Source organism: Rhinolophus ferrumequinum, chromosome 6 (genome assembly GCF_004115265.2).
Source record: "Rhinolophus ferrumequinum isolate MPI-CBG mRhiFer1 chromosome 6, mRhiFer1_v1.p, whole genome shotgun sequence".
NCBI classification, from domain to species: domain Eukaryota; kingdom Metazoa; phylum Chordata; class Mammalia; order Chiroptera; family Rhinolophidae; genus Rhinolophus; species Rhinolophus ferrumequinum.
The window spans coordinates 28,693,773-28,707,934 of NC_046289.1; the positions used below are offsets into that span (position 1 = coordinate 28,693,773).

The window sequence follows — 14,162 nt, forward strand, 5'->3', positions numbered from 1 at the left end:
TTACGTTAGCCAAGGAAGAAAGGGTCGTCCGTTTTCTCTTTCACTCGAAAGTATGCTCTGAAAAGTTACCAGTGTCCTTCCACTCTTAGTTAGATGGGGTCAGGACCTGATTCTAAGAACTATTTTCTCCATGCCCAGAACAGATGAAAACTAAAGGAAGAGCTTGACTTTCCTCATTCAGTTGGTAAGGAATCAAATCACTTAGTCCTTATACAGTTTCTTATCACAGGACCTCAAATTACCTTTTATTGGGTTGTTCGTTTAAGTGGCCTAATCATGTAATAGCTGCAAACTCTGTTACACAGAAACACAACTTCCATAAAGCAGACCTATGGCCTCTATAAAACCATGATCAAGACACATACGATTACTTTTTGTCTGTTTATCATTTGTTTATATCTTAACACAATTTAAGATTTAAGCAATCACGTTTCTACTCCCAACTCTGCCAACAAACCACTCCAATGCCTCTAAAAAAGAACAATAACATTTATCTAACACAAATACATTCTTTTGTATTTACAATATCCTTTATAAAAGGATATATATTTTTTAAAGGCATGCAGTAATACAGCATTAACTAAAAGTTGTCAGACAATTAATACTGGGAACTAAGGAGATACATATTTCCCAGGAAAGAGGAGTTTGCTTGAATCTTCCATTTCATTATTACTAATATATAACAGTAACCACAGGAAGGACTTACAATTCATTATCCATTATTTAAATCAATGGGATAAGTTGCTAGCTTCTACAGAGATTAGGATTATGACCTTGAACAATACTGAGCACAGAAAAGATCCTAAATGGACACCCATTAAATTAAACCAATTAACCACAGAGAGTAAACACTAATTTTTTAAAAATAGAGAGTTGAGATAACATTTTAATCTGAACTTGTCATCTTGGTATCTCCAGAGGACAGAGTACCTTGTACATAACAGGCATCAACAATGACTGATTATGTGAATGAATGAGCTGACTGATTAATTAATTAATGGAAGAAGGGCAGTTATATAATAAAACTAAGACAAGCTGAGAAGGTATAAGGCTACCTAGGTCAGTTAGGATAATAGAAAAAAAAGTCCATTTGGTGTTATTATTTACCTGTTTCTATTTTTTTTTTCCAAAGAAGAATTTAAAATTTGAATCAGTGCAAAGTAATAATATTTCAGCTTGGATTTTCTAGCACAAAAGAGGTAAACTGGGCCAGCCTCATTTTAAATAGTGAAATGTGTTTATTTCCTTAGAGGACCTAATGAAATTAAAGGGATTGATTTCAAGATCATCTTTCAAGGAAGACTACTAAACCCTTTTGTTAAATTGAATTACTCTGAGCAAGTTTTCTGATACCTGGCTATTAAAAAAAAAATGCATAAATAACATTTCCTTCAAAATGTCAGCAACTTTTAGTAGAAGTAATTTTGAAATGAAATGTCATTCCATTTCTTAAACAATCTAAACCTAGATTCAGGAATTTAAGGGAAGGGTTAGTTGCTTTTTTCTACAAGGAATAAATAATAAGGGAAAGGCAGTGATCCTAACCATACCTCTTTGCCATTTAATACCTCAAGTCTTAAGATTTATAGTTGCTAATAAAATGTTATCACATGGGTAAAAAAATGGATGAAATTTGTTTCTATTCACAGATCCATAATTGCCACTAAAGAAATCAATAATATTGTAGATTATATCTCTTAACTTTTTAGGCTGATGGCAAGGAAGTGAACACATATTACTTGGTTTCACAGTCCCACAAAAAATACTCTTAATGTCCTTTCCCATAAAGAAATCGACACTAGATGGACTGAAGAAACAGTAGTCACTCATTCATTCAAGCACTTATTGTGTATCTCTGGAGATATAAGAATGAATAAATATGGTTCCTAAATTCGGAAGATTCACAGTCCAGGTACAAATTCAGAGACGACAAATTCATCAACAGTATACTTAAGATTTGTTACTTTATTGTATGTAAGTTACCACAATAAAAAAACATTAAAAGAGAGGATTAAGATAGATAAGTTATACTACAGTTTCAGAATCACTATCACAGAAGTGGAGAAGAGAGAAAAGGAGTTCCTTATTCTGCCTAGGGAATCTAGGAAAGCCTCACCAAAGAACTAATGAACATACGAGCTTCACTGAGCAAAGCAGCAGCAAAAAGTGTCCTAGCAGAGGGTGTGAGTCAATGCAAAAAGAAAAGGTGAGGAACAGCGAGAAAAGCAATGTGTCTGAAACATATGTACATGGAATGCGGTGCTGGGAGTTGAGGCTAGAGAAGTGGGCCAAGAAAATCTGACATACCAAGTAAGTAAATTTAGATATTATGCTGTACAGGAGAAGTTGAGGGAGGTTTTAAAATAGGAGAAGATCGATATCACCCTTCAATTAGTTTTCACAAGTCCATTGCTGGAAAGAATGCTGGTAGGAAAACAAAAAAATTGCTTTCCTGAAGTCATTATCCGTGACTCACACTATCAATACGACAATCAAAAGTAATGACTTGGCCAATATGAAAGTACAGCCGTGGCCAAACCTAAGAACTTCTTAAAAATAAAATAACAACAACAACAAAAACCCTCCAGCTCTGTTCTTTTTAACTCTGTAAGGTATTTACCGTCCAAATCAGGGTGTAAGGGGTTCAGAGGAATATGACAAAAGTAAAAAAAAACTGGTATCAACAATCCTCTCATGAAATATGTCCAAGAGGTAATATGAGAAAAAAATGTGCAAAACATTATATAACATAGATAACATTTTATGTAACATAGAAACACATATTGTTACGAAAATGAATAGTAAATATGTTCACCTATGCATTGAAAAAAATATGGAGACTACATATAAACTTGCTAACAGCAGTTAAGTCTAAGATTATGAAGGACTTCTTTTTCTCCATGATGCATGTCTTAAAGGTCTGAATTTTAGGAGTATGCATTATTTTTACAAATAGAAAAACCCAGGAAGGATCAGTTGAATTTAAAGGACATCTTTCGATGGCGGCCTATGATCACAAAGGCTGTGGGAAGCCAGAGAAGTGAACTAAGCGATTCCAATGAGCAGGTTGGCCACACTTCTACGTGGTCATCGTAACCTACCATAGGCGAGTTCTTAGATAAGCAGGCAATCCTCATCTATCGGTCTTCTATTCGCCCTCCTAATTTACTCAAGAACAGGTATAATTCCTTGCTCAGGTCATATTTCCCCCCTTTGGACTTTAAAATGATGGTTTTAATGCTGATGAATTTACTGTCAGTCTGTATGAGCAGCAAATAATCTTCCGTTTTTGTCTCTGTGAGAACAAATATGTATTTTGGGGCCTGTGGGATTTCCTCCTCTTGGAGAAGCAACACTCCCAAAAGGTGAATTCAAGCGAGTCACGATTTCTGCATGCATTCCACTTCCCCAAACAGGAACTCAAGGCCAGGTCGAACCTGCTGGCAATAACCTGGCAGCAACACCTTATTATATAGTTATTCTGCATTTTTCGAAGTACAATCTTACATATTGTTTCATGGGATTCTCATAATAACTCTGTGAGGTGGTTGGGGCTGAAAATTACCTCCTCCTTTCTGTTCTTCATGATTTTTACATTTTAATAGCTAATGGGCTTGGGAGGGGCAGTACATACAAAAGGAATGTATTCCCAGTACATAAAGTTTGGAGGAAAAGAATTAAAAACGGTAAAAAACAAAGAAACAAAAAACAGAACCAAACCAAAGAACACTCATAGTGTCACCACCAGACGTAACATTATTCCAACTTGGTTGTATAGGTTTCCAGTATTTCTTCTCTGTATTCCAACAGGCTTATTTAAAGATGAGAAATTTTTCATATGGCTAATGAGAGTCAGAGCTGAGGCTAAAACCCATGAACACTTTCCATCAAACCAGGAAGTTCCTTTCTTACTAACTTGTCCCTCTCTCAAAATGTCCAACCATTACAAAGAAGAAAGCTTCAGAAACACAGATTTTGATATGCGCGTGTTTTGTTTCCAGGTATAAGTAAACTTACCAATGATCTTTGGAAAGAAGCCCCTCTACTATTAAAACAACTGTCAAACTCAATCATCCCTAAAATTCTAACTTTGAAACAATTCTAATCTTCGCTGAATGACAAATGGCCAGAGGGCAAGGTCAAGAATCTGAGTCCAAAGGATATCAGATGAAGTCAAAGTCAGAATCCTATAAATGAGAATTTAACCAAACTAGAATCAAAATCACAAACCAATGGCATAAATTAGAACACGGGTCAATCAAGGAAGGGAAAGAAATCCAAGTCTGGGAAGATGAGACTGATCTGACAACTACATTATCAGAGCTTACTAGTTGATCACAAAATCTATTTCCTCTTCTTCCTGGACACAAAGCTATTAGGTTGGTGCAAAAGTAATTGTGTGTTTTCTTCTACTATTTTTAACCTTTTAAACCACAATCACTTTTTTTTTTTTTTTACTGGTAGATAATGTGCCTTTATTAATTCTTTTTTATCACTATGCTATATTCTCTTTAATTAGGGACAAAGGCTCTTCCAAACATGTCACCTAGACATCACTTTAGCCACTGCTCTGTTTGGCTGCCAGTCTCTTATCTCTCTCTTCAGCAATGGTGAGGCGGATACCCTTTCCACGGGGAAGAGAAATCCATGGTTTGTTGCCTTTGCCAATAACAAAAATGTTGGAGAGCCGGGTGGCAAAGCTGTGGCCATTGGCATCTTTCACGTGAACCACATCAAAAGAAGCGGGATGCCTCTCTCTGTTGGTGATCACACCAATTCTTCCCAGGTTGGCACCTCCGGTCACCATGCACAGGTTACCGGTGTCAAACTTGATGAAATCAGTAATTTTGCCGGTCTCCAAATCAATCTGAATGGTGTCGTTCACGTTGATGAGGGGGTCAGGGTAGCGGATGGTGCGAGCATCGTGGGTCACGAGATGCGGGATTCCTTTTGTGCCCACAAAGATCTTCCTCACTTTGCACAACTTGTACTTGGCCTCCTCGGGTGTAATGCGATGAACAGCAAAGCGACCCTTGGTGTCGTAGATCAGACGGAAGTTCTCTCCGGTCTTGTCGATGCTGATGACATCCATAAACCCAGCCGGGTAGGTGACATCAGTTCGGACCTTGCCATCGATCTTAATGAACCGCTGCATGCAGATCTTCTTGACTTCATCTCCTGTCAGGGCATACTTCAGTCTGTTCCTTAGGAAGATGATGAGAGGGAGACATTCCCTCAGCTTGTGGGGACCGGTGGATGGACAAGGAGCAAACACACCGGTCAGTTTATCCAGCATCCAGTGCTTTGGAGCCGCTACGCGCTTCAGATGCTTCTTGGGGCCACGCGCCATGGCCACTCTTTATGCATATGTTCCTCTCTCCAAGACCTTGCGTCCGCACCACCCGTCGCTCGGAGCCGCTGTCTAAACCACAATCACTTTTGCACCAACCTAACACATCACATTTTCTAGTTGTCCTTGCTGTTCAGTATGGCCATGTAAGTCCCAACCAATGGAATATGGGTGGGAATGAGGTGAGACACTTCCAGGCTTGGCCCCTACAAACCCCCCATTTGCAGTCCTTCGTGCTCTTTCTTCTTCCAGGGTGACCTTAGAAACCATTTGCTGAAAATGGTGGATCCACAAGATGGAAGAAATTTCTGCTCGGAAAAGAGCCTCCCACCAATCAAGAACATCCAATTAAAATTGATGTAAGCAAAAAATCAATTTGGATTTTATTAAGTCATTGAGATTTGGGGGGTATGTATTACAACTAGTGTTACAGGCTCCCTGTCAGGTTGACAAATCAGCCAGGCCCTGCATAGTCCTGGATCAGCCTGTCTTCCTCAAGGTAGGACCACACCTGCTGATCAGGCTTTGACAGGCAGATGCCAACAGCATGCTGCATTACTTTCTGTCAGTAAACTCTTATTCTGCATTTTACATAGGTTAAGAAAATGACAAGACAGAATCATACATGTGTTCTAAGCAAATCATGAAAAGATTCAACAAAATCCCAATGTCCCCTCAAGTTTTGAGAAGACTGTTTTTTATGGGGAGAAAAACAAAATTGAAACTAGAGCATACAGATTTTCCAAATCAACATGCAAAACGGAGGGAGGGGGAGTGTTATGAATTACATGCTTGTGTTCCCCTCAAATTCTTTTGTTGAAACCCTAATCCCAATGTGATATTTGCAGACAGGGCCTTTGGGGGGTGATGAGGTCATGAGGGTGGGGCCCTCATGAGTAGGATTCGTGCCTGTATAAGAGACACAAGAGAACTTGATTCCTTCTGCCCTCAGCCATATGAGGAGACACAGAAGGTGGCTAAGACAGAGGGAAAGTAAAACTAACATTTATTTAAAGTCTACGATCTCGTAGAAGTTTCCACATAAATATTCTCAGTTAATCCTCACAACAAGTTTGTATGGGCATTATTACTATCCTCGTTTTTACCAAAGAGGAAACTGATGATCACAGTAATTACGTAATCAACCTAAAGTTACACATCTAGGAAACGGTGAGGCCAACATTGAGCCCCAGTTTGTCTGACTGCAAAGCTCATGTGCTTTTCACTGTTGTCTTTGCTATCTTGATATGTGTAAGCATCTCAAGAGATTTGCAAACGTTTCCCTGACCCTAATGTACTTCTTGGATGGCCTCATGTCTCTCCACATGCAATCAGTCAGAGAGTTAATGTCCCTTAAATATCTAAGAAACAAAGAGAGAGATGCCTCAAAATTTTCCATGGGAGGTGACCTCTTAGAACATGCTTGGGGAGGGTACCTTAGAACTCATCTCTGCAGTGGATGTTTCTTCCAGCTTCTGGCAGGTGGCGAGAAGATTAACATCTCTCTGACTCTCTTTTCCCATATGAACAGCATGTATGAGCATACACACACACACACACACACACACACACACACACACACACGATTTACCCATCTGCACTTCAAGTCACCTGACCCTCAAATCAGATGGTCCGTAATCAGAAACTGGCATACACCAGAAGACCTATGAAATAGAATCCAAATTGAATGTGATATTAAAACATTTACAGAACTTACACATTCCCTATTCAGGCAAAGCCTGCTGCCCTCAGCTCTGCAAACACATTTATCTATAATACGGAGATAATCTTAAAACACACTGATCTGAACTAGTGGGCAACAGACTGAATTGCTTAGAGCAGTCCAAATTGGAAAAAGGAAATCACAGACTTACCCAGTACACCTCATAGCTGTTAATTTAGCTTTGAAAAATCCCTCTCTTAAAGGGGCATTTCTAAATGGAAGCCACAAGATGGCCTGAATCATGGCAGTGGTTTGTAAGGGAGGCAGTAACCCCTGGGGCCACACAACAGACTCGAGGGCTTCTCCACTCCCTTTTCACTTCACCACCACTATCGCTGTGGCCAAATACCTTGTAATGCTCCAGGGCTTGAAAACCTTAATCTATAATGCACACATAATTATATTCTTTAGGATGGTATTGGTTCTAACTGAAAAAAATAAGTGTACTGTTTAAAGCCAATTGTACTTATTAGCCATATAAGATTGGAGGACAGGATGCCTGACTTTTACTCAGTTTTTCCAGTGACTCACTGTGTAATTCTGAGGACACAGCCCTTTGATCTTTAGTTCCTTAGCCCATAACTAGAGAGTTTTAAATTGTGCCCCCACCCACCAATCCTGTTGGAGGCACCCACTCCAGCTTCTTTTGCCCTCAGATGAAAGGACCTATAGACGTGGAAAATTGTTGTTTGGTGATTTCCTATATCCCCCTTTCTAGTATTTCAGCTGTTCTCCTTTTACATCTGTGGGACACTGCAGAGAAATCACTCCTGTGCACAATCGAAGCCACAGGCTTAAAATTTCACTGTTGGAGGGGCAGGCTGAGAAGGAACAAGTCTGGCTTTAACACCACAAATAGCTCCAATTACCAAATGTGGGCAGAAAGAATACAAAAAACAAGGAGAGATAGAAAGGCCCTTGGTATTCTTCAAAGCTTCCCTTTTAGGATGAAAGTTCTTCTTTGAGGCTTCCAAGGCAGAAAGCCTGGGCAGCCTGCACACCTGGAGTGCATTAGTGGGCCCTGGACTTGAGGTGAAACAGGCTGAATTTCATCTAGATGCTTCCCACAATCCATTCTCATAAAAGCTCACAGTAATTTACCAGCTTAGGAACACGGCATGGTATTCATGGAGCGTTGAACCCTGGGATTACCTTCCAGAGTCACTGGATAAATCCCACTGCTCATCTATGTAAACACACTTTCATCTCAGTTACCTTTAGCTCAAGAAGAGTTTCATTTTGTTTGCTGTGGCAAGGGTCAAGACCAAAACCCACCCTCAAATCATTCTCATACCTCTCCCGAGAAGCCTTTCAAAGAGCATCAGCCAATGTTGATGTAACTAATGACGGAGATTTCACATTAGGCTATGTGCTCATGTAAAGACAAAACACCAGTGCCTCTACTGTTTGCTTCCCCTTCATCACCTGACTCAAGGAGGTGATGCCAGCTTGACTTACCGGTTGCCCATTTTGGTGGCCCAACCTGTTTGGAGAGGAAGTCTTGCTATAGTCACCAGGCAGGCTCCAACCTCACGCCGGTGGCCAGTATGGCTGCTGCCACCCAGAAAAACCCTTTGTGTTCTCACAATTCCCAATCTCTTTTCTGGACTCTTGAAATATCACTCAGCAGAGGGCCTGAGTAGCCCAGCCACGGTGCTTACTGTATTCTGTCATCTGCTCTCTGTCTCTCCCCATCCCCATCTACTTCGGGAAGAAGTAGGGCATGAGGCCACAGGCTCTGGAGACAGACATTCTGGTTTTGCATTCTGGCTCTGTAATTCACTACCTGTACGACTTTGGAAAAGTTACTTCGCCTGTCTTTGCCTCAGTTTCCTTATATGTAAAACGGTAGCTACTTCATAGAGTTATTGTAAGGATTAAATATGTGATCCTAAAATAGTGATCAAAATGTTGTAAAGCACTCAATAGCATGATGATGACCGTGATAACACATTCATTATCAAAGTCAACTACTTTCTCCTTAAAAAAGTACTCCTCTAGCTGGCCCTCTCTAACAGTACAACTCCTTTATCTATCAGAGGACAGATGACCTCCTACTCCCAAACCACAACCTAGGGCAAACGGAGGCAGCATTTATAAGCATGCTGTAGGATAAACACGTTTCAGCAAAATACGCCACTAGGGCAAAATAAAGATGAAGGAGATGGAGCTGTCAAAACACTGTGTACTCCATCAAACTAAATGCTCTAAAACTCTAGGTTATCATTCAGAATCTACCTGAAATTGGGATATGTTAAGGCGCCAGAACGGCTACTTGAGTTAGGCAATGCTCTAGCCTATACGTGTTCTTTTGCACTGAGAAATCGTAGGTGCTATAGGCCCATTGAGTCTTAAAACGCCAGATGACAATAAAGGGTAGAACGGGGAGCACACCCACTTTCTCCCATTTGTGCAAAAACCCACTGTCTTGAAGTAAGACCTGAACTGGCTGGAATCGTAGCGTTGGCGGTTCCTTCTAAGCCATGTGTATCTCCAGCATGACATTAGGCTAACACTCCTACGGTGCGAAGCATGTCTCCTCATGTTACAGAAGGGCACTCTAACAGATACAATAATACAATAATAATGTAGCATAACATTTTTCAAGTTGTACACTTCTCTAAATTATATTACTAGAGATGTTCTTTGAAAAAAATTCCATGAGCCATATAAATCGTATCGATTTCCCATGTGTACTATGACATAAGAAAGGTTGTGAAGCATTGCTGCAGACTAATATCAGGAAGAAAACTACTAATCAATAAGTTCCAAACATTTGCTGAGGACATAATAAGCATGTCATGTGATACTATGCCTTTAATATGGGGTACTTAGATTTTCTATCCGTAGGTCAGAGAAACACATTTGTGTCAGAGGACTGACTTGAGGATTTACGTGCTTTGAACTTTCTAAATAACGGAAAAAGGAAATTTAAATATTTATTTTTAATTTTCTGCATGAAATACGTCTTATCCCCAAACAGATTCTTGCCAAAAAAAAAAAAAAAAAAAAGAAAAGAAAAGATAACAGAGCCTCACCCGAAAAATAAAGCCTGAAATCCAGGGATTATATATGAAGAATATCTACCGCATTCTAGTGTAACAAGGAAATCACAGAAGAGTAAACAGTAATTTAACGGTAAAAGGAATGATAACATACTGGAAGCAGCTCCTTTATCTTCAAAGGAAAAATATTAATGGAGGAAGAAGGGGTTTTAGAGTACTTTGCAGGAAGGTGGCACTGATCTCACCTGCTCCCATGTCAAAATGCCAATACAGAAGCACACTCCCACAAGTTTTCTACAGCCAGACATTAGGCATTCTCTGTGCTTCAGATCAGAGCAACCCTTTTATCCACACCTCTCCTTCAGAGTGTTTCCTATTTCAGCGTCTTCAACACAACCAAAGACTTTGCTCTAGTTCTGATCTCAAAGAATCCAGTTTTGACTCTTGCCTAAAAAAGTGGGGCGACGTGATTTTTTTTTTAACTACCCAAACAACAGCGGTTGTCAGCCATAAAAAACAGGCGATAAAATGGAGGTGACAGTGTGGGGGGATTTCATGGTGCTTTACTAAGAACTCCCTACTCTCTTGACCCTACTTTCTGCCAATTTCCAATAGGCTAGCTATGAACCAGAAGTAGGAAGAAGTCAAAACCCTCCAGACACAGCCTAAAAATTCCTTTGTTGAGTTAAAGTAATAAGAGAAAAATCAAAAGACGTGACCTTCAAACTTTTAACAAAGATTTTGCGAAGGAATGGGACTGAACAGGCTGTGCCTAGTCCAATTATTTGGATGACTGAAATCTTAACTGACTCCCCAACGCCAGCTCCTCAAGTGGTTATGGTGAAACCTCTAACACCATTTCTTCCTTTATGAGACTGGGTAGTAGAGGCAGGGAGGACGGCAGAAAAAAGAAAATAGGCACAGCACACTGCAAAATGGAAAGTGGTATATAAATATACGAATGATTCAAGCACAGAAAATAATAACAGTCTTTGTCCCAAAGCTTCAGAAAGAATATTTCAATTAATTGGGTCATCAGGAAACAATTTTTATGTAGAATTTTGATAAATGAGTCCAAAGGTTAAATACTAAAAAAAGTTACTTATCCATGAATTCATTCTAGGTCTTTGTTCTCCAAGAAAGTGGGTTTCAGTTGATACTTGCTATTATCAAAACAGCCTCAGGGCAGGGAAAGAGGGCGAGAAAGGGAAAAGAAGACCCTGATTATTGCAAAACGAAGAAAGCAGAACCGTCACCAGCTCCATGTTAAAAAAGAGCATTATGAATAAAAGCAGTGCCAGGATGACCTGGTATTCTACCCACTTAGAGAAGCTGCCTTCTTTCAGGTAATGCCAAGGTCATGTGCACTGAGCTGTTAAAGATACCTGAGTAGGAAAATGTTTTCCAGCAAAGTTAACTTTCTTTACAGTGTGCTCAGCACCTGGTCATCTGTTAATCTCAACAATAGACAGGACAGGGTAAAAGGTTGGGCAGAGGTCAGAAGGTTTGCACCTCTTGGCTGGAGAGTTAAATTCTTCTAACCCTTGGAAGGCTTTCTTAAAGCAAATTTATTTATCTATGTTGCCAGGAGTTTCGGTGGACTTTTTTAAGTTTAACTGCTTTTTATTTCCATTTCTGCCCTTCGTCCTCCATTCTATGTCCCCCTTTCTCTAGCCCACTCTCTCCCCGCCTTCCTCCTTCTCTTTCTCTCTCTCTCTAGCTCATCAATTTGGAGTTGCTTGGAGACACTTCAATGATAATGCAACAATTGAACGATTTTATATATTTTCTCCTTATGAATGAACTTGAGCTCTATCCAAGTGAGAGAAAAGATAACCACATGTGATTAACTGCATGTTTTTAAGGAAAAGTCCATGGAGGAAACCTAGTTAAACTTGAAAAATGGATTTTGGTCGATGGGAATCAGTAATGCATACGTAGCTAGTTCCCTCTGATACTGGCCAGCAACAAGAATCATTCTGAAAACACAAGAACCACACACCTAGGGCCCTTCCTATGTGTGTGCACACACACTCGTGCACAAGCACAGGCTGCTAGCGGGCTTTGTGCCCCTCTGGCACTCCATAAAAGGTGGTACTTTTCAAAGTTTAGAATTACATGTTGTTTGCCCTTGTCAGTAGATGTGGCAATGTACATTTGGTGGCATTCTAGAGTCTGGGAGAAAAAACTTTCACAGAATCAAGTCTTAATCCTCAATATTATCTTTCTTGGCTCACTCTGGTAGTTATACTCTGGGAAAAAGCTCCTCTGCTCATTTTGTGACGTGCCTCATTTGTGGATGGCAAGCTTGATGACAATATTATGAACAAAGTGATTTAGAACAGATCTCTAGTAAAAAAGCAGAACTCAATCTTGGCATAGTGCAGTTGATTAATATGCCCTGGGCCCATGAAATACGTCTCTTGCTGTGAATTGAAACAATCCAGAAGGCTTCTCTGCTAGTTAGCTGGGTGATATTGTACCACTATCCTACAATCTTTGGGCACTGCTATAACTATTTCAAGGTTGGTTACCATTTAATTCTCAGCATCAGGATATTCATGGCCCAAAATTTACCTTTTTGTATTTAAAATGGACATGCTCAGAAGTCTTCAGTATGAAATATTAACACTGTAAACTCATGCAACGTTCATCCTCTCTGGAGACCAAAGGGCTTTACTGGTGCTATTTTGTTTCACTTTTTAATGCTTCTTCTGCCCTCTGAGTGACAGACATCACCCCCTCATTTTCCTCATACAGAAATCATCCAAAGAGGACTGAGTTGCCTGGGGTGAAGTCGGTGGTACAGCTGAGAAGTGAGACCTGAATTTCCTGATCCACTACTGCAGCAGATTTTATTATTGTATTTTTCAAGATGATAAAGGATCTGAGAGAGAACTCTTTGAGAACAGCACATTGATTAAGAGGACAGGTTTTGGAATTAGTTGGGACTTCAGTTTGAATCCTGGTTCCACTATTCATTGTTTTGGATCTTGGATAAGTGACCTCACCTCTTGTGCCTCACTTTCTACCTATTCACGCAAAGCCTCAGAAAAGCAGATAGGTGTGAGGTGGCCTTTTTCCCAAGATGCAAACCTAAGAGGTAGAATCTGCCTCCTCCTCCTCTCCTAAAAGTGTTTTAAGGATCAGCTAGATTGGCAAGTTGGCACAGATTCTGAGAGCCCAGCACTAGAACACAGAACCCAAATGGAGTCCCAGCTCAACAGGTGGAGCCAGCCTATTAGAGCAGACACTGGCCATTTTCTCATGATTGCAGTAAGCAGGTTGCTGTATCAGTTACCGTGATCCAAGAGCAAAGGGAGGAAGACCAGGCAATGCTTGGGTGACAGATACTGCAAAGTCTTTCCAACTAGTCTAAAACAAAATGAATATGTAAGTGAGAAATCATGACGCCCTTGTCTTAGAACTGTCAGATTTTACAGATGAGGAAGTGCAGGCCCAGAGAGGTTCACTCAGCAGAATTCATACAATAAGAGGTAGTAGAAAGATTTGAACCCAGGTGAGACGGATCCACACATTTTCTACTAATACTGTGAATTTACTAGGACATAAGGATCCAAGGTGTGAATGTAAAGTGAGAATGTATCTCAGCTACCTGGAATATAAACTGACACCATAATTGTAGAACTTGAATTTGGCTTGGGAACCATAAAAGTCTTACTAGTGAGGCACTGGCTTATTTAGTATCATGCCCCAGCACTGACTTAGACAGAAAAGCATCACAGAATGCGTCAGTAACAGCACATCCTACACAACCCCAAATAGGTGTTTCCTAGTTATTTTCTCTATAAAGGTTATCTTCTGCCAGCTCTTTGTGAAGTGTGATGAGCTCAGCCCCCATACAGGTGGGAAGGCCATGGAGAAGAGCATCTCCCAACTCTTTACAAGCCATGCCTACAGCAAATAAAGTGGAAATAGTCACCCGATGCATTTAATCCTTAAATTCCTCAGCATGACTGATGAAACTCAAATACTATGCCTCTTTGGCATGCTGTATGTCTACTATAAACACACCAACTATCTTTAAGCTCAACAAATGTACCTTGAATTCTTTTCCTCATCA

At 40.1% G+C, this 14,162-nt stretch overlaps 2 protein-coding genes and 1 pseudogene across 5 annotated transcripts in view; 1 reads left to right on the forward strand and 2 right to left on the reverse strand.

The window, feature by feature from the left end:
• Positions 1 to 14,162, reverse strand: part of RAD51B (RAD51 paralog B) — a 612,705-nt gene that overhangs the window by 352,910 nt on the left and 245,633 nt on the right. The gene's annotated exons all lie outside the window — the stretch shown is intronic.
• LOC117023864 (40S ribosomal protein S4, X isoform-like) lies at positions 4,461 to 5,365 on the reverse strand. Its single transcript, XM_033109077.1, has one exon. The coding sequence runs from the start codon at positions 5,348 to 5,350 to the stop codon at positions 4,559 to 4,561; it is 792 nt and encodes a 263-aa protein (XP_032964968.1). The 5' UTR covers positions 5,351 to 5,365; the 3' UTR covers positions 4,461 to 4,558.
• Positions 5,368 to 14,162, forward strand: part of LOC117024033 (60S ribosomal protein L6-like) — a 110,372-nt pseudogene continuing 101,577 nt past the window's right edge.

Coding starts and splice junctions, on each gene's coding strand:
- LOC117023864 (XM_033109077.1), bottom strand. CDS start 5,350: ATGGCGCGTGGCCCCAAGAAGCATCTGAAGCGCGTAGCGGCTCCAAAG.